Here is a 20,557-nt window from a genome sequence, read left to right on the forward strand (position 1 = left end):
GAATCCTTCCAAGTGCAACCAGCAGAGCAGCTCTGCCCGCCGCGTTTGTTACCTAGCACTCCAAGTGTCGGAGATTTTCTACCGGTAGCTCTGTCTTCTCTGGTATGGTTACTTTGTGAAAGCAAGTTGTTGGAAGAAAGTGGTGCTGCGGCTTCTGTGTTGATTCTCTTTCTCCTTCCTTTGCTCTCCTGATAGATCGTATGTTATATATACTTCACCAGGATTATCGCATTTCTCCTCAAGCTTGCTGTTCCGTTCCAGTGGAAGTGGCTCTACCAGGTATGCTGCTCACGGGGGCAGTGCGGAGAATTTATGCCCGAGATGAAGTCCGCCGGTGTAACTTAAGGTTGTTACCTACTTATCCGGCAGTGGCCACTAAGACCTTCTGTCTTACAAGTATATTTGTCCAGGAAAGCTGCTGGATTACCTGAGAAATCTGGAAGTAATTGGATTATTGATTTTAGTTTTCATTTTTAAAAGAAAAGAAAAGCCTCAGGCAGAGAGTGTAAGATTTGCCTCAAAATTAAAATCTGGATGAAATGTGGCCTTCTTCGGTTTATAGGGCTTAGAATAGTTTAGAATCCAGACCTCCCTTCTTTTTTGTCCATTATTATTACTTCAGTAATGCAGTGTCTTTGTAATATATTAGAACTAGTTTAACTACTAGGGTAAGGCGCCAGATGTTTTAAAGGCTCTTTCTGGAAGCACTCACTGAGTGGGTTTTAGGCACTGTAGAAAAGCATGAGTGTGTCTACATTGAGCTTTTTAAAAGAGACCAGTGAGACTCGGCTAAAGAGGGAGCCTGAAATGTCATCTCTGGGTGGAATGCTCCTGGCTAAGGCTTCAGTAGATCTAAGAAAACTGGCCCCCAGCGGTCAGCTCTGGCATCTGAGTGAGTGAGCAGGGGTGGTGGGTGATTGGAGCGGGTAGGGGCTGTCAGTGTTCAGTTCCACTGCTTTCTGAAGAATGATGTTCTAATCCCTTTATTTGGGGTGGTCTTTAAATTTGCAGCTCCTGGATGAAATGGCCACGCTGGTGTTCTTCGTTCTGACGGGGTATAAGTTCCGTCCAGCTTCAGATAACCCCTACCTACAACTTTCTCAGGAGGAAGACGACTTGGAAATGGAATCTGTGTAAGAAATCTCCTGTCTTCTCCCTCCTTTGCCTAAGTAAAGCAGCAGGGTGGGGGTTGGAGCAGCTGCTCTCCACATTGTGTTGCTCCAGAGGTGGTACCTCTATTTTTAGCAGAAGGAAATGGACACTCAGCCCCAGGCTCTCGTATTCAGTCTGAGGTATGGTATCTGCCAGCCATCGCTCAGTCTTTTTCAGGGAAAGTAGAGCTTGCCATCTAGGCAGGGGACAGTTTTATTCTGGCAGGATTGGAGGAAGGTGGACAGGTGGAGCCGAGGGTGAGCCTGCAGCGGCCTCAGTTTCCCCTCCTGTTCCAAGGGGAAGAGGGCTCCAATAATGCTGTGTTCTCCATGCTGGCTTAGTGTGAGCCCGCCTGTGACAGCGACATGAGTGTCCCCTCAGTGGTGGGAGGGCTGCAAGCATAACAGCCAGAGAGGGAGCTTGTTTCTGGTAGGGGTTTCCCGGGGGCTTCAGCCCAGTTTAGCTTGTAAAGGAGAAGTTGAGCCAATTGAGGCCAGGTGCCTTTAAGTCAGCCAGAAAGTTGTTTGGGGGTTTCTCTTTAGCTAAGAACTCGACTGTTGAGAAAGTTCTGTGAGTTTCTATGAGGTGGGACAGAGCAGAACAGCCTGAGGTGGAAGCCCCGGCCGCCTTCACCTGCAGCTGAGCGTGAAGGCCCAGCAGCCCCTGGGGCCCCGTGCTGGGCCGTCGTCTCCCTCCTCTCGGCAGTGCTGCCCTGGGCCGCACCAGCCGTCCACAGGCAGCCGGAGCCAAAGCAGAGCCCTTGCCTGTGTTTCCTAGCAGGTCGCAGGCTTTCTGTCATCTAGACTGGAGGGTGTTTCCTGAAGGAGGGAGCTGTGTCTGAGCCCCGCCGCCAGACATTGAGCGCCTCTTTGTGCAAAGTCACATTCTTCATGCCTCTCCCGCCCCAAGACATCCCCATTCCCTTCCCAACAAGTACTCTGCGCTGGCAGCACAGGAACTCTGGGGCCACGCACTGACCTCATTGACTGGGATTCTGGGTACTTTCTCATTAACCTCTTTTTCTTTTTTTTTTTTTTTTTTTTGTATTTTTTTTTAAACGGAGGGACTGGGGATTGAACCCAGGACCTCATGCATGCTAAACACACACTGAGCTATACCCACCCCCTTCATTCAAACTGTTTTTTTTACCTCCCTTATCACCTGCTGAGCTCCAGGAGCGCAGTGCATTTGGAAAGTGAGTCTGGCCCCAGGGTAGAGTGTGTCCACCCTGCCTCTGGGCCAGGCCTCACTCCAGGCTCCATCTGAGCCTGTGGAATAAGGGCGTGAGCAGAAGTAACACTGCCTTTCTGTCTTTTTCTTCTATTTCTTTTGACGTCTCTCTTTGGGCTAAAGCTTACAGAGGCTTACTGATTTTGATAATAGAATTTATCATAAATTCAGCAAGTTAAGAAGTATTGGATGCAGTTCCAGTGATCAGACTTGACGCCACCTCATGGGCTATGCATATCCTCAGTGGTCTGAGCTAGTTCTGTCATCCTGGGAAGTGAGAGAGAGAAGAGACGGTTGGTGTGGGTTCCAGGGCCCAGAGGTGGCCTCAGAGCTCCCGTTCCAGAGCACCAGCTTCACGGTTGCTGTTAACTCTTTTTGCTTGCTGCATTCATTCAAGCGGGCAGCCAAGGAATGTAGAGACGGGAGTTGGAGACTAATAGAGTCGTCTCTTCACCAAGCCTCTCCACATTTCAAGTCCAGAGATGTTCGAGTTTAGATTTAGTTTGGTTCCAGGAACAGATGTGTCCATGGGCCCCTGAGGCCCAAGCCACAGTAGGTGGCACCTCATGGCAGAAGGAGCATCATCTCTTCTTGTCCACATTCATTAGGCCCTTTTGGTTGCAAACACAGAGACACAGTGCTCAACACAGAAAAGAGGAGGGAGGGAGGCAGCTGGGACCGTCCGCCCTCTCCGCCTCTGCTGGAGCTCCTGCTCCTCCTCCCCCCTGCTCCTCTCGCTTCTCCGTCCTCCCCACTCTCCTGTGCTGATCCCACAGTGGGCACCTCTGTTGGCTTGGCACCGTGGCCCCCTTGCCTCAGACCTCAGGAGCAGCCAGCCCTTGAGGCCGGTGCCCTCTGGGAGTCAGGAGTGGCCATCTCAGCTCAAAAAAGCGCTTCCCTGAGCAGGCTCTAGGGGCAGGACTGCTGCTATGGGACCCAGGCATGGGGCTTGGCAGCAAGAGGCTGGCCTGGCTGGCACACTGGGCCTGGCGTGAGCGCCCCCTCAGCGCTGTGCTCGGGGAGCCTGCATCTCCCGCTGGAGCAGCATGACAGTGTAGACAGTGCTGCGGTGGAGCTGTGCGTCTGGAGCCGTGGAAGCATGGGTCGTTAGTCAGGGCAGAAGGAGCTGGGAAGTGGAGCAGGAGTGGGTGGGCCCACATGCAGGCCACTCGGTGGCTTCGTGGATGCAGAGATCCCTAGACTCTGTCAAGCTCACATTTTGTGAAACAAGAGGCTGTCTTCTCATGGACCCTCCTCAAGAGATGTCAGGGTGCACTCTCTGGAAAGGGCCACTGTGCTCAGCGCCTCGTGCTCTCGGAAGCTGGTGTTCTTCCATTTTTGATCCACGTGTCGGTGAAGGGCCCAGTGGCACCTCCTTAGTGCCTGGCACCAACCGAGAGCCAGGCCCCTGCCTGGGAGGACACAGCGGGGGTAGAGCTGCATGCCATTGAGTGTCACTGACAGTCGTCAGCATGGCCCTGGCCTGAAGAGATCAGGGAGGGCCTGGGTTTGCAGAAAACCAGGTCTGTTCTCTGTCTCTAATTTACAAAGAATCTCTGGGCTCAGACGATTCCTCCAAACCTGTGGTTCTATCCCAGAACGCAGAATGAGCCACCGTGGCTGGTTAATATAAATGTATACCATTGATTGGCTTTTTTCTCCAGAATATTAATTATGGTAACAGATATTGGTCTCCTAATCATGAGTAGTGAACATATGTAACTTAAAAATTTGTGGAGGCGGTGACAAAAAGAGGACGACGCTGGTTACAGCTGTGATGACAGCTGACGTGCGGTGGCTCGGGGGGCTGGGGACTCTCACTTCTCCCTCATGACACTTCTGGGAAGTGGGAATTACATGTTACACTGCGACGCAGAGAACTGGGTCAGGACTGGAACTCAGGTCTGTCTAGTGCCAGAGCCAGTGCCCTTCGCCCCTCGTAGCCACTGTGCCATGGTGGAGGTGGCCCTTTACCTGGAGACTGAGGTTTCCCTCATTGTTTTTTCCTCACGCAGAGTGACGACGTCAGGGGTGATGGAGAACATGAAGAAAGTCAAGAAGGTGACCAATGGTTTGGTGGAGCCGCAGGGCGACTGGGAAGGCACCGCGTGATGGAGCGGCTCGGAGGCGAGGCTGGCAGAGGACACGTTTAATTTATTCCTAGTCCTATCGGGGAGCGAGAGCAGTGGGCACCTCTCGACGGAGACAGCACAGCACGTGGCTGGGAGCAAAGGGCCACGGAAACCTAATTTTTCACTCTGTTTTATGGAAGCTGGATCTGTGGCTGGTTATAGGCAGCTCGAATTCTCCTCAGGTGGGCATGGTGGGGAGGGGTGAAGAGAGGAGGAGGATAAAAGGAAGACTTGGGTTTTAATTTACATTTCTGTTTTTTTAAATTGGGAACTCTCAGTGTTGGTGACGGGGGAAGGCGGACAGCGGTGTGTCCACAGACACTCGGGCACAGGGGTGCCGCTTTAGGAAATGAGTGGTTGTCCGGAGAAGGGACAGGGACTTGCAGAGAAGGGGAAGGAGGGAGAGTACTGCGGCATCTTTTGGGGATGAAAACGAACAAGGTTAGGTTCTTTTAGAAAGCAGAGTCAAGACCCAGTGTAGTACGTAGCGCCCGCCCCAGGATTCCTGGCTCTGAACCCTGCCCCAGAGCTTTATCCCAGATTCTGAGAGTGACCGGGGGCAGCAGTCCTCGGAGGGCTGCAGTGTCACTGTCAGAGTCAGGGCCCTGGGACTCAACCTGGCCCAGCTGGTGGGAAATCGTTTTCTTGATTGAAGTGTGTTCTGCGTTGCCCAGTGGAGGGACAGAAATGTTTTTAAGCTGAAAAAGCTTCTCCTGTAGGATTTCCCTGAACATCTGGCTCACCCGACTGCCCAGAACAGCGCCGTCTCTAATGTCCCTCTCCTCTCGCAGTTGTGTCTTTTCTGTGTGATCAGGACACAGGGACGTGGGAAGGACGCTTCCTGAAGGAGCAGCTGAGACAGAAGGATAATGTTGAAGCAAACCCTCAAGTACAAGCAGGCTGTCATCATTAAAAAGCGTTCCCTAGAAGCCAGTAGGCCTGCTGTCAGGAGTGAGGCCGACCTCGGCCCTGTGGTCCGGGGCTGTGCGTGCAGAGGAAGTGAGTGTGAGGAGCAGGGTTGTACTCGCAGGGTGTGGGGATGGTGGGACCTTCACAGAAACTTGGTGGGCTTCCCTCCCAAACTTCGAGAGCTCGGAGAGGAGCACAGGTGGCTGTCTCAGGTGAACAGCGTTACACCTCCTCGCTACGGCATAGGGCTAGCAGGACAGGCCCAGAGAGCCCATGGTGCCTGAGGGCGTGGCGGGGCTTGCCAGTCATTTCCTCCTAAGGCTCTGGTTGCCCCGGCTGGAGATGGGGAAGCTTCCTAGTGCAGGGGGAGCCGGCCGGCTGGGTGGGGGTGGCTCCCAGCGCCCACGGGTGTCAGAAGCCTGAGCGCTCCCAGCGGGGGCTCGCCTCCTGGGTGCTGGACAGTGACCGCGTCTGGTGGTGGTTTTCTTACTCTGGCTTGGAAGGGTCCGGCAGAAGCCACAGGGTTTAAGGGTGGCACTCAGTGTCCCCAGTTTGGGAACCTGAGGAGTCTCTACTCAGAAAACAGTGTTTCCCTGCCCTGTGCCGTCGTCACTTCCCGAATGACAGTGAGGAAGCAGGTGTCCTTTTCATGCACTTTGATGAGCCCTCTGCCCGCCCCACCCCGCGCGGAGTCCCGGTTCTGCCCCGTGTCCTCTGAGGCCGTTGCTTCTCGCCTCCGCAGGTACTTCAGGGGAGGGTTTGTGTGGCTTCCTTTTTCCAGGAGCAAGGAAATAGGCCCTCAGTGTTCATCTAAGAGACTTTTTTTTAAAAGTTAACTTGGAGCTGTGTGACAGGAGAAGGAAGTTGCAGGGCGGATGGCAGTATTTTTCAGACTCTGTTTTCCTGTGTGTGGACGCAATCCCAGGCCTTCAAAATGTGCCTCAGGCTGTGGCCAAAACCCGCTTCAGCGCTCCCCTCGGAGGGACGCACTTGCTGTTTGCCTGTGAGCGGATGTTCTTGACTAGGCCACAGGCTCCTTGGCAAGAATTGGAGGTAGGAGGAAACCTCCCCCGAGAGGGGTCTCCGCGGAGAGGGCCTTGTTTCACGTGCCAGCAGCGGGGAAGCAGGCGAGTGAAGGAGTTGGGGGGACGAGGCAGAGCTCGTGGGGGCCGGCGCCAGGTGGTGCCCCCTGTCTGCTTCCCCGGCAGGTCCCTGAGCCCCAGCAGCCGCAGGAAGGCGTGCCAGAGGCCTGGACTTCTTTGCGGGACGGGGCCTCCTTGAAGTCCCACGCGGCCCTCTGGGCTCGCTCACAGGCGGCTGCAGTTTTACAGTCACAGCCCGTCTGGAACAGGAAGGTGCAGCTGAGCTAATGTGGTGGTTTAGAGATGAAGGCAGGCCGTCTGCCCATGTCCTGGGTTGTAACTGGCAGGAGATTTGAAGTCAGGCCAGTGATCAAGAGAAATCAAAACCCCAGCCCAAGACGGGGAAAACAGGTGGTAGTTCACGTTTTTACAAAATGATTTTGGCTCTCCATCCTGTTCTATAAAAATCTGTTCTCTTTCTCTATCGCTTAATAGCTGTGACCAGCATTCAGCTCTGCTCTTGAGTACAGATGTCTGATTGGGGTCCAAAGGCAAGCCGTTTCACCAGCCAGCAGCTCACTTCCTGCAGCCTGATTTTCAGTCCGCTTGGGCTCTTTGTGATTCCGTGTTCCAGCGGTTAAGGCCTTTCAGTGTTTCAGGGACTGGGCAGAAAGGGTCGGCGCACATCACAGAGTGACTGGTGGTATTTATAGCTTCGCTTTGTGCTCCTGCTCCATTTCTGCCTACGCACAGTATCCGCGCTTCCTCCGAGAAGTCTGCTGTGGCCTGGAGTGCGGCTGGCTGTGAGAGTTTAGGAAGTAAAGGATCTATTTTCCTTTAATAAAGTGTGCGTATTTTGCTAGAAAATTACTTCTTGGACAGCAAGGACAATCATTGATCTCTTATTTCTGGCTCTTAAGGGTAGCCAAAGACTCCGTCTGCCTGTGTCTCTGTCCCTCAGTGCTTTGCAGTTTCAGCGGCAGTGGTTTATGCTGCTGAGTGCAGCTGGTGGATGGGCGGCTCATTCTCTGGTAAAGAGGAGCTGTCTCTAGTGTAGAAAAGATGGTTTCTTAGGTCATAGCCTGAGTCAGTTTTCTTTCAAGAAACCACTTTAGAGTAGAATTTCCAGTTTTTTCCCCTGGATATGTCCAGCCAGTGGAGGCAGCACCCAGTCTGTTCATCAGTCCACTTCACGTGGCTGTCACGGCGAGGTGTCCTCTCTCGCTCTGTGGTCTCATCAGGATCTCTGCTCCTTCCTGTTCCACAGCCTCCCCTCCCTCACCCCCCCCCTTCGGCCCACGCCCATCCATCCACAGACTCAGTCTGGGAATACAGACTGAAGCCTTCGGTGCATTGCAGCATCTTCTCCCAGCAGCTATATGAAGGATGTATTTTCCAGGCTAAGGAAGATTTTTATCATGAGAGCACATACTGACGTCATATGTTATTGCTTTGGACCATGTATGATGTTCTGCCCCTGCACTGAAACCATGTCTTGTTTTAGTACTTAAGAATCTGCCACAAGGAGCCGCTCCTTACCGACCGAGGAGCAGTGTCAAGATGCCAGTTTTAATTGTGAGTGGTTCTGGCCATACCCCCATCCTGGAACGTTTCCTTCAAGGAAGGCTCTTAGGACGCAAGACTGTCTGATGACATTGTTGGCCCTGCTCCGTACGCCTGGTAGAAAGTGGTCGAAAGTTGGTGCCTCGTGCAACCAAGCAGCTGAATTTCAGAGGATGCAGGTCCTAGCCCACTCCTCCCCTTGTCCCCACCCTCCACGCCTCGCCCCTGGCTTCTCTGACCCACCCCGGCCTTTTAACAGATTCAGAATAGGCCAAGTTAGGATGCCTATGGCCTGCTGCTTTTTTTTGTTTTCAGAATTCAGCAAAGTAATGGCTTCCCCACTAAAGAAGTTAGACTTTGACTTGGTACCTCCTAGTATTATCAAAAACTATACCAGACTTTCTAGATTTGTCCTTTACGCCAGTTTTCTCTGGGCTGTTTTTGGCAGGAGATCTTAAAAGAGGTCCACCTGAGTTGATGTGGGTCTTGTCACCAGCACCTGGAGCTCAGTCATTGCTCGTCAAGCTGAACCCTCTCCGTCCCCTCATCCCACTCTGCTTCTGTTGCCTGGCGGTGTGTCCACTGTCTCTGCGGGGCTTGTGCGTGAAAGAGAGGTTGTTTTCCCCTGACTCACTGCTAGGACGTGGGACGTGCACACACCTGAGAGGTGTGTGACGAAAGCACACGGGGAAGGGGGACAGAGAGGTGTGGGAGCAAGGATTTGGTCGTGTTGCACCAGGGACCTTTGGGATTCTAGCGGCAGGAGGCCTGCACACAGGCCGGTGGGAAGGAGGAGTTCCTGATAAAGTCAGTAAAGGCAAATGAGACAAAAAAGCCCACTCACTCCCAAGACAGCAGGCTGACTTTGAGGTGGTGGTTGGAGGTTTGGTGGTGAGCAACCAGTCAGGGCCAGACAGTCAACCTTCCCAGCATGTAAGGCACTCATCACAAAACGATCCAGAAACCCTGTCCACACAAGGTTGGCGCCGTAAGCAGCTTTTGCAGATCAAAAATTGGATTTACCTTGTCAGTGACCTCGAACTCAAGACACACCTAATCCAGAAATAAGTTTCATTTGGGGGGAGAAATGTCTGTAAATATTTCCAGCTTATATTGGGATGCAGAAGAAGTTTTCAGTATTTTTCTTAACACTATTGACCATTGAAGATTATTTAAGGAAACATAACGAGCGGGTGGGGGTTCCGATCGGGGTGCTATAGGGGACGGATTCTCTCGCTGTGATGCAAACATGTAAAATAAAGATTCTATGACGGAACATGTATTTGTAACCTGAGGGAGTCACTGACTCCTGGCTGCTCTCTTTCCTCCACCTCCCTCTCATAATTTTTTTCTTTGTGATTTTTGTTCATTAAATTAGTTAACTGCCTCCCACTGGCTCCCACTGACAACAGTGACACGTACTAGAGAAGTTCCTTGTATCTTGGCTCATCTGTGGCAGTCGCTGTTGAAACTCAAACGTGACTTTAACTCCAGAGGCTTTGTTTTGGAACAGACTGAAAATCAGTGGCAGCTTACGGTGTCCTGCCTCCACTGGGGACGGTGGCTGCCTTCTGGGTCAGGGGCTGGCCCATTTGAGGAGTGATGGTGGCGGTGACTGTGGGGTCAAGCCCGCGCCCCCTTGTGATGTGGGTTATCAGATAGCCCTGCTGGTCGTCCCGCCGCAGGATCAGAGAAATCTGAGATTTCAGACTTAGAGCATTTTTGGAAGTCATCCAATCCTAAACCCCTTAGTTTACTAAGAATTTTTTAAACTGAAGTATAACTTACATACAGTAAAATGTACCCCTTTTCAACGTATAGTTGGACGGGTTTTGACAAGTGTGTAAACAGTTCTGTGACCATAATCAAGATGGAACATTTCCACCAGCCCCTGAAGTTCCCTGCACTCCTTCTCACTCAAAACCACCCCCTGTGCAAAGCTACCACCGCCACTGCTGTGACGTCTAGGCCATAGGTTAGTTCATCTATCCTAGAACCTCATGGAGGGGAGTTCGGGGGAGTCATACGCTTGCGTGTACGGCTTCTTCCACCCAGGAGACGGTTGTAATAATTTGCCCATCCAAAGCCCTGGCTTTAAAGCTGCAAAAATTGAGGCCTAGAGAAGGCTGTGTATCGCCCTCCACTTCCAGGTCACCCAGCCAGTAAGTGTCAGAGCTGAGATGGGAACGCAGGTCTCCTGGCTCCGACCTTGGTGCTGTGGAGCGGGGGCAGGTGATGAAGGCCAAGTCGGGGGCCTGGCCTGCTGCTCTGTTGGTTGCTGCTGCTGTGTTTGTAGGAGCGTTAGAATGACCCTCCGTTCACCGTATCTTAGAAGCTCAAAGAGTGGAAGGGACCTCAGAGTCCATGTCATTTGGCCTAGGTTTTCCTGTTGGTGGCCGTGCCTCACCCACAGCTCATTCCTGACTCTGCGGAGGCCTTGGGTGACCAAGGGCATCTGTGGAACAAAGCCTGGGGCACAAGGACAGGGCACTCGAAGAGTGGAGCCCAGAAATCAGGCAAGACCCGAGGGTGAGAGGGGCTGAGGCCGCGCAGGAGGGGAGGGCTGAGGAAAGGTGTGGGGACCACCTAATCCAGTGCTGCCCACACTGGAGCAGGGAGGGCCCAGGGCTTCCGATTCAGCAGGTCTCCGCGAGGCCTGAGAAGCTGCATTCTGATGAGCTCCCTGGTGATGCCGCCTCAGCTGGTCCCAGGTCACACCTGGAGAACCACTGGTGTGACCCAGCTCTCTTCTTGAGACTTGCCCTGGTCATTCAGGGGCACACATATGAGCGCCCAGCTGCGCAGACCCCTGCTGGGCCCGCAGTGAGCAGCCAGACTCCGTCCTGACTCCAGGCCCACCTGACGGGGTGGCAGTGGTAATCGGGTGAGGGGTACAGGCAGGGCAGGAGGGGCAGCTGCCTGGGCTGCCTGTCCCTGGGGATGCAGGCTCAGTGTCAGGAAGGCCTGTGCCTGTGGCTTCAACCACAGCTCACTCGCCCTCTGGTTCCTCTGTCTAATGAGCCGGCAGAGCGAGCGAAGTTGGGAGCGGACGTCTGACCCAGATCTGCCTTGCTGAGCAGCCAGCCGCCCCGGGCCCTGTGAAGTCCTCCCCCGGAGCTGTGACCACCGCCTTTGGACGTCCTGCCCTTTACCAGGAATCTGTTGGGTCGGCACATTGATAGCTGCACCGTCCCTCAGGCTACACAGTGGTGAGGCTGTAAGTGGGGTGAGAAAGTGCTGACTTACTACCTGCAGACCCACGCCATCGAGCTGCGTGCACTGGGGGCGCTTCTGAGCATCCCCCCAGCTGTAGTGCTGGCCTGGCCCCCCATGTGAGGAGGCGCTGGTCAGCCATTTGGGGACTGGACTTCAAGGGGTCCTGCCCTGTGCAGAGCTGCGCCATCCACTGCTCCTCCCCAGTTTGCCAGGGATGCTGATCTGCATAAAACCGAGGCATCTGCTCGTGGAAACATCTGCAGAACCGAGCTTGGGGCTATGCATCAGCCGTTCAGTTTCTCATCTCATTCAGGGCCGGGCTCCAGTCCGCAAGGCTCGCTGAGGCTGCAGAGCACTCAACACACTAGTGTCTGCCGGGCCACAGTATAAATAGTGTGAGTCTGGCTCGCGCCGCACGGTGGGAGAGGAGGACTGGGGGCGCACGGAGGGAGGCTTGTCTCTGCTTCCTCCCCTCCTTCCTCCCACCATTCCCATCTTAATTGGCCCCTTCCCAGCAGCACTACAGTGTGTTCAAGTTTTTCCCATTAAAAACAAAACCTCCCTTGGCTCAGCAGCAGCCCCCTGCCCCCCAGTTCATGCCAAACTTCTCAAGTCTGCTCTTACCTTCCAGCACCCCCAGTTCACCGCAGTCTGGGTACCACTGGCGGAAGTCTCCTGCAACCTTTGGGGCTTGGTTATTACCTGCCGTGACTTGAGAAGCTTGTGACACAGCGGGACCCTTCCCCTCTCCAGATGCCCACCCTCGGCTCCCATCACCTTGTGCCCTCCACTGCCCTCCTCGAATTCCACACCAGCATGATTCAACTTGCGCTAGTTTTCCTCCTCCCTCCAGCTGCTTGGCCCCTGTCGGCTTCCTTTGTCCATCCCTTGGTGTTGAGCTCCTCGGGCACCGTCCCAGCTCTCTTTCCCTGCTCTCCAATACTCAGGATTTTATTTCCGCAGCCTAGAGCTGTCCTGAGCTGCCTCCTGGACTGTTCTAATGGCACTGCAAAGCCACACTTTCAAAATGCAGTTTCCACGCCCCCTGGTAATCATAATCCTGGTAAATATGATCCAGGCCAAAAACGGGCTTTATCCTCGATACTTCCCTTTCCCCCACCCCATCCCAGGCCTGTGGCTCTCCCCACTGCCACTGGCCAGGCCAGCCCCCCGCACCCCTCACCTGGATTACAGCATCAGCAGCTGCCTTGAATCTTGCCCCACTTCCAGCCTTTGCCATGCCTCAGCGGAGTGACCTTTTGAAAGTGCCTGCCTACTGTGTTTAGTATAAAGACACAAAAGCAGGCGAGGAGGTTACAAGATCAATATACACAAATCAGCTATTTCTATACACTTGTAGTGAACAATCCAAAAAGTGAAATTAAAACATTTCCATTTACAATAGCATCAAAAACATTAAAATACTTAGGGATAAATGTAACAGAAATATAAAATTTATACTCTGAAAATGAAAACATGGAAAAAAATTCAAGACAATCTAAACAAATGGAAAGCCATCTCATATTCATGGATCCGAAGACAATATTGTTAAGATGACCATATTCCCCAAATTGATCTGTGAAGTCAGTGTATTCCCTACCCAAATCCCAGCTCACTTTGCAGAAATTCACAAGCTGACCTTAAAATTCATATGCAAATGCAAGGGGTCCAGAATAGCAGGAACAATCTTGAAAAAAGAACAGCTGATGGACTCACACGTCTCAATTTCAAAACTTACTGCGAAGCTATAGTGATCATGAGAACATGGCACTGGCATGAAGTATAAATATAGAGCTCAGTGAAACAGTGAAGCCCTGAAACAAACCCATACTTTTATGGTCAATTGATTTTTGGCAAGGGTGCCAAAACCATTCAACTCAATTGAGAATTTTTTTTTCTCGACCAGTGCTTCTGGGACAACTGGACATCCACATGCAAAAAGTAAATTTGTAAATTTATATCCCTGCCTCACACTAGATGCCAGAATTACCTCAAAATGGATCATACCCTTAAGAACTATAAAACTCTTAGAAGAAAACATAGGGGTAAATCTTTATGACCTTGTATTAGGCAGTGGTTTCTTAGCTATGACACCAAAGCACAAGCAACAATGAAAAAGATAAACTGGAGTTGATCAAAATTAAAACATGTCTGCTTCAGAGGACATCAGCAAGATCAAGCGTAGAGTTACCACATGACCCGCAGTTCCACTCATAGGTGCACAGCCAAGAGGAACGAAGACAGATGTCCACACAAAAACCTGGATACAAATATCCATCACAGCGTTGTTCCTGACAGCCAAAACTTGGAAATAACCCAAATGTCCATCATTGATGAATAGGTAAATAAAAATGGCCTAGTCGTGCAAAGGAGCATTATTCAACAATAAGAAGGAATGGAGTACTGATACATGTTACAACATGGATGAAACTTGGCAACATTCTGCTACAAGAAAAAGGACACAAAAGTCTGCCTATTGTATGATTCCATTTATATAATACGTCCAGAATAGGTAAGTCTAGAGACAGAAAGTCCATTAGTGGTCCCCAGGGGCTGGGGGAGGGTGGTTGGAGGGGTGACTGCTGAAGAATATGGGTTTTTTATTTTGGAAGTGAGGAAAATGTTCTAAAATCCTGGTGATGTTGTGCAATTCTGTGAATATACTAAAATCTATTAAATGTGCACTCTAAATGGGTGAATTGTATGGTATGTGAATTATAGCTCACTAAAGCTGTTTTAAAAAAAACAGTGATCCAAACTGCACCCAACCCTGGCTAGATCAAGGGCTTCGCGGAGGGAGTACCATTTTGTACAGGATGAACTAGCTCGAGGAACGGAGTGGTGGTGGAAAGGTGTTTGGGCAGGGGGAACAGCATGTGCTAAGGCCAGTGATGAGAGAGAGCCTGGCACATTTGGACAAAACCAGTAGAGCTGGAATCCTGGGTGGGAAGTTGGGAGCAAAGGGAGACGAGACTTGAAAAGTAGATGTGGGTTGCATCAGGAGGCCCTCTGCTAAGGAGGTTGGGCTCTACCATGAGGGCAGCGGGAAGGCACAGCAGGTTTTAGCAGGGAGGTGATATAGTCAGACTGCACCTGATCAGCCAGGACACTGGTAATTATAGCGCAAAGGAGTGATGTGGGGGACATCTGGCTGCCTCTCACACTTTTATCTCCTCTTCTTTATCCCAGACTGGACCTCAGATTTCTCAGGCTTGTGGTCTGGGTGACACTGACCCCATACTCCTAGCTCTAGGCTTAAATCTCAGTTGGTTTAAACAGATCAGCATATCCCTCATCTCCCCACCCAACTACATTGATTGGGTGGCAGGGTGGTGGTGGGGAGGAATTGAGTCACTTCCAGCAGGATGTGAGCAAGTGGGACACTTTGCCTGCAGCCAGGTTGGAGCACCTTCCTGAGAATGGCCCTAACACTGAGGATGGCAGAGCCAGAAATGGAGAGAGGAAACCCAGATGCTCTCATAGCCTGTGAGCCTGGATCAAGCCTTGCCTGAAGGTAGATACTGCTGGACTTCTGAGTTACATGACTCAATAAATTTCCTTTATGCTTTAGCCAGTGTAGGTCAGGTTTTCTGTTACTATCAAGTGCTTCAGCAGATATACACTCTGATAGAGGGGATTCACACGGGATCAAGAAGCCTGGAGGAAGCTTTGCAGTCTTCCTGGAGGGTCCTGAAAGGCTCCCAGGAAAATGGTGGGGCAGAATTCTGAGATGAGAAGGAGGTAATTATCAATGAAGTTTGGCAGAGCTGTCATGGGAGAGGAGGGGATGATTTATACAAAGTGTCCCGCCTGTTAGAGAATCTGCTAATGACATTCATTCATCACCAGTGCCCTGAGGGCTGGCAGCCAGGTGGGATTTCAGCAGACCTGACCCCAGACCCAACGTTGAGAGCATGAGGGGGGCACAGCTGGGTCCACAGATGAGACAGCCAAGGTGAGGTCCCAGGGGACAACTGACCTGCTCATGGCCATCTGGCCAGCGCAGGACCTGGAGCCCGGCTGTGCCTTGAGCGGGTCCTTTCCACCCACCACGTGGGTTTTGACTGGAAGCAACAAGCCTTCCAGGGCTGAGCCTGGGATAAAGCTGATTTGTTGTCTTTGAGAGGAAGTTCATTCATTCCGTCTAGAATTCACAGGCGGGCCCCTTTGCCCTCCCTGCATATTGGTGGGCCCCTACGGTGTAGTTCTTTCCTGTCCCCTGTCCAGTTCTCATAAAACCTACTAGCACATGGCCTTACTGATTTTCAGTTGTTTTACCTCCACGTAGTGAGTCTCTCCAGGCCCCTATGATCCACTCTTCGTGTGGAGCATCCAGGGCACATGCTGAGTGATTCGGACAGAATTATCAACAAGGCTGTATTTACTCCTCCAGGGGGGCCAGCTGGGAAACCCAGCCGTGCAGCAGGGCAGGGAGAGCCTCTGGCCACTCGGGCAGTAAAGGGTCTAGTGGATGCAGGGCCTCCCCTACCCCCAGCCAGCCCCGGGGCCTACCAGGCTAAGGGCCAAACCTCCCCCTTGGAGACAAGTTGGCCCTTGGTGCATCCCCAAGCCACCAGTCCGTTCGGAAGGAGCCAAAAGCTACGCCTCCCCTTCCCTTGGATTTGTCATTTTCAGTTTCTCCCCAGGCCCCAGGGCCCTGCAGTCAGTCTGGTGTTGGCACATGTCCTTCATGTGAAGCCCGACAGAGACCCACAAGGAGCAGGAGATGCTGGGCTGGACGGGGAGGCGAGAGAGGCCAACTTTCACCGGCCCTCAGGTCATTTCTGCCCTTCCCGCCCCGACCCGGGAGCCAGCCGCGGTGACTTGGGCTGGGGGCTCCCGGAGTGGGGGCAAGGTATTGGCGGGGAGGAAGGATGCTCCCCGCCCCAGCCCCCAGCCCATATTTCACCTGTTGCGGGGGTACAGTACTGACTCTGGAAGTATTTCAGTCAGAAGGAGCAGAGGCCATTCTTTTATAAATGAAGCCACAGAGCAATGGGGCCTGAGGAGTCCAGGAAAGACCCTTCCAGAACTCCATCTCCAAATGCTCAGCCCTGGGCAACCCCCGCCGCCACCTACCAGAGGAGCTCTTCCTATGTCCTCATTTACAACATTTCACCTCTCTGTTCCTGGGATCCACACGAAGACTCCTTGTGAACCCCCACAGTGGGTTGGGCTTTGAAGGGCAGGCAGGGACCACACGCTGGTCATGGAGTCCGGGGTCAGGCATCCTTGGCCAGCGGTCAGTGAGGGCGTGTGGACTTCTCTGTGCCAAGGGGAGTGGGTGCGTTGTCTGCACATCAGTATTTTAGTTATGCCTCAGAGGCCCTTGAGAATGAGGACTTTAAAGATGCCCAACTGATGCCCTGCTGTTTGCTGGACCCCAGGGGATGCTGTCAGGCTCCCTCTGCAAAACTGCAGAAGCTGAGCAGGTGCAGCCCAACAAGCCCCCAAGAGCTGTTTGGAGGAAGAGGCTTTTTAGGGGTAGGGGTGCTCACTGATCCATATGGCGGTAAGTAGCCCCAAATCCTGTGGCCTCCCCCCGCCTCCTGCCAGCATCGATTAGCCCTGAAACCAAGCAGAGTAACAGGAAGATGGGTCTCAGCAGAGCACACATCTCTTTGTACTCAGATTTCAGGATGTTTTTGCACCACATTGTGAGCTCATAGGCTGGGGATCAGTCAAGCCTGACTTGAACATCTGTGACTGGTCAGCAGCTGTGTGATCCCAGTCCAGGTCCTCAACCTCTCTGGGCCTGGCTGCCTAAGTCACAGGATTGTGCCAAGGCTCAGCCAGCTGGCACTTGGGAAGCACTTGGCCCACTGCTTGGCGCACAGCAAGGGCGAGGTGGGCGGTCCCTGCCGCGGTCACTGCGGGGCTTGCTCTTTACCAAGTTCGAGTCTGAAAGCTAGAGAAACCGAAGGGCTCCAGGAGAAGGCCGGGCATCCCACTTGCGTGCTGCTCGGCTCCGATGCCTCAGAACTGAACCCCACCCTAGAGCTGTTACAGCACAGTGTCCCAGCCGGAAGGAACCCTGAAGCCCCTCAGTGTACAGCTGGGGAAACTGAGGTCCAGTGGGTAAGAGTGATTGTCCAGGTCTGCACTGGAAGGAGGTTAGTGGGCCTGGAGCTCAGGACAGTGGACTGGACGTTATTGAATTCAGGGCACAGTAGACCTCTAGGAGACAGCTGGACTTCACGTCACGGCCAAAGAGGAGTCAAGGGGCTGAAGAGCCACCATCCACATTCATCAGTGCTGTCGGAGCTTCTTCTCTGGGTCAGGCCCTAGCCAAGCAGCAGCAACAAAAACGCATGCCGTCCTGCCCTCAGGTTGGCCCAGAGATAACTGACGTATGGGGGTCGGGACACGGGGAGCTGGCCAGGCCCCAGCGGCCGGCAGGGGCTCTCCTAGGGAGCATCCTTTGCCTCTGCCCAGAGGAGTCCCTGTGCTGGCTCTAACTCTGGCACTCCCTGGGATGAGGAGGGCCTGGGCCTGACTCAGAAACCAACAGGCATCTCTGGCTAGCTGGGGGCAGGCCGGGCAGTGGGCAGCAGCTCCCTGGCACGAGGTGGTCATGGCTCCAGGGCGCGCTGCTCCAGGAAGGCTGCTCCTGCTCTGAGCGTGTCTGAGCTTGACCCTGCGAGAGCCCATGGCTCTGGGAGGCACCCTCACGCCTGGGAGAAGCCGCGGGCTCCAGCGCCCTCCCCTCAGAGAGAAGCAAGCCTCAGTCCTCCTTTCTCCCATTTGCAAGGTGGGCACGTTGGACCTGGTGGGCTTCAAATAGTAGCTCCTAGCTTTGAGGATTCTCGAATTCTGTGGTCAATGGTATTCGGGGTGTCTTGTCCAGCTCCCCTTTCCTAAGGGTGGGCCTCTGAAGCTGTAACTGGCTGGCCAGGGCTGATTGGACCAGGCCCACACCTGACTCACACGTGGACCAATCAGATCCTCCCTCCCAGGACTGGGCTTTGTGAATCACCAGGCAGTCTGGTGGGCAGGTGCTGGGGCAGGAGGCGCAGAGGATGCTGCCTGCAGAGGAGGAAACTGCCCCGGGTAAGAAGGGTCGTGAGCATCACGTACTGGATATCCATTCCCCTCAACATTTGTTCCCCATTCTGGAAAAAACATCCAATTTACTTTGGAGGGAGATGCCCCTCCGCCACTGAGGCAGCCTTGTGGGAGCTGTCCCACCGGCTTCCCTGCCCACCACCCCCATGCAGTGTTGTCCCCAGACCACAGCGTGGCCCTTCAGACAGTCTCTCCAAGGACTGAATTTGGGGCAAAGGGTGCAGAGGGGGAGAAAGAGGCCAGAGCCCATCTCAGCCTAAAGACACTGTTTCCTTGTTTCTGCTGGTGGACCCCACAGCCCGGAGATTCCTGATTCCTGCCCCTCCTCAGCCTGTTGTCTGGCCCTTCCCTTAGTCCCCCAAACACTTCTGTGCATACAGCCATTGCCAGTTCTGCTGCCACTGGCTGGCTCTGGTCTCTGTTGTGGGCAACCCAGGAGCCGGGATGTCAGAGAGGAACTGGCGCTCTCTCAGGGCTGCCCTGGCTCCTCCTGACCCTCTCGTATATCCCCCTTTTGCTTCATCTGAGTCAGGGCAGGCCTGGATCTCCTGACCCTCCCTCAGACCCAGAGAATAACCCTTAGTGGGGTTGGCAAGGATGGGTGAGCACCAGTGAACCGCCTGCTTCCCTTGGCCTCTGGGTGGGGCACGTGTGCACGTGTGCACGTGTGTGTGTGTGTGTGTGTGTGTGTCCGTCCATTGCCCACTTATGAGAAGAGCCTCTCTCGAGACCATCACTGAAGTCTTCCCTGGGGAAGGGGCAGATCAGAGAAGGAGCATCTCCTCAGGCTCACTGGGCAGAAAGACTTTGAGGACCAGAAAGAACATGGCCTGTTCGTGGTGGTCGGGTGTGATGGTCATGGACTCGGAGCAAAGAGGCCCCTTCTCACTGCCCGGGCGCCCGAGATGACCGAGGAGGGAGGCCTTTGTCCCCAGGCCAGATGGGCTTTGCACCTGCTTCTCATCCACAGACCCACTCGCTCAGCTACTTCATGAGATACTCTCACCTTCCTCGACCAGAGAGGCCCCACTTTCAAGGCCCAGAAACAGCCCTGCGAGGCAGCAGGCTCCCCAGGGGGTACCGCGAGCCCGACTTACAAATGAGGAGACCGAGGCTCAGAGAGGCCCCATGCCTGATCCTAAGCCCCACAGGCAAGACCATCACTCACATTCTTGGTTAGGGACCTTTCCACAGATAGCATCCTGAAATGATGTCTCTGCCTTTGTCAGTAACAATCATTATAATAATATTAATACAAATATATTATTATTCATCAGTAATAACAGCACAAGCTTTACTGAGTAGTGCTAAGTATTTCCATACATCACTAAATTCTCATAACGATTCAGTCGGGAGGTGGTATTTTTATTATACCCAGTTTCCAGATGTGGAAACTGAAGCTTAAGGAGTTCCAGTAACTTACCTAAAGCTGCACAACCAGAAGTGTAGTCTGGTTCCAGGGCCCGTGCTAACCACTGCTCCACCCTTCCCTCAACAGGGAGGAAGCGGTCGGCCACTTCCACGAGCCCGTAAAACACAGGGCTGCTGGCCAGAGGGCCCAGTGGATGTGACGGTGGTGGGCACTTCTGACATGAGTGAAGGAAAAGCCCCTGGTCCTCTCCAATTGCCATTTGTCCTGACTGGGTAGTAATTCACTTGGGGTGAATGATGCAGCCTGCTGCCTGGCAGGCAAGAAGGATGGGAAAGACTGGAGAATTCTTCCCAAGGGAACACTGAGATACATGGAGCTGCCTCTTCCACCCTGGTGACCATGACCCATGGCACAGTGGTCCACGCCACTCTCTCCAGCTGAGCCCCTGCCTGCCTCGATTCCTCCTGCTGGCATCGGCAGCCCACGAAAGCATGTTGTGAGGACAGGGCGAATCAGCTTGGCTGAACCCAGTGTGTGGTTATTCAGCTCCACTGCAGGCCAGGCACCTGCAGGAGGTCTGAGATGGTGAAGGGGCTGGCCGCTGGGTGGGTCCTCTCCAGCAGTGCCCACTCTGGGACATATGCTTGTCAAAGGCTTCACCTCGATGCATTTCACCTCCTCATTACTCTACCTCACTTCTCCCCTGCGAGTCATAACTCACAGAACAATGGGTTCCTTATGGCTATTTATGCCATAGGACACTGTTTCTTCAAATGCAAGCTGGAGTTAGTTAAGGAAAAAATAAGCGTGGAAATACTTAAAGAAAATTTCTTTCC

The 20,557-nt window shown here is 53.2% G+C and overlaps 1 protein-coding gene across 1 annotated transcript in view; it reads left to right on the forward strand.

The window, feature by feature from the left end:
* The window catches only part of GPR107 (G protein-coupled receptor 107), a 54,905-nt gene extending 45,561 nt beyond the window's left edge, over positions 1 to 9,344 (forward strand). Inside the window, exons 16-18 of the mRNA XM_072960288.1 lie at positions 196 to 279; positions 1,012 to 1,133; positions 4,398 to 9,344. Coding sequence (XP_072816389.1) covers positions 196 to 279; positions 1,012 to 1,133; positions 4,398 to 4,494 — 303 coding nt within the window. The 3' untranslated portion in view covers positions 4,495 to 9,344. The remainder of the gene's footprint in view (positions 1 to 195; positions 280 to 1,011; positions 1,134 to 4,397) is intronic.
* Positions 9,345 to 20,557: the final 11,213 nt, after the last annotated feature.

This window comes from Vicugna pacos, chromosome 4 (assembly GCF_048564905.1).
Source record: "Vicugna pacos chromosome 4, VicPac4, whole genome shotgun sequence".
NCBI classification, from domain to species: domain Eukaryota; kingdom Metazoa; phylum Chordata; class Mammalia; order Artiodactyla; family Camelidae; genus Vicugna; species Vicugna pacos.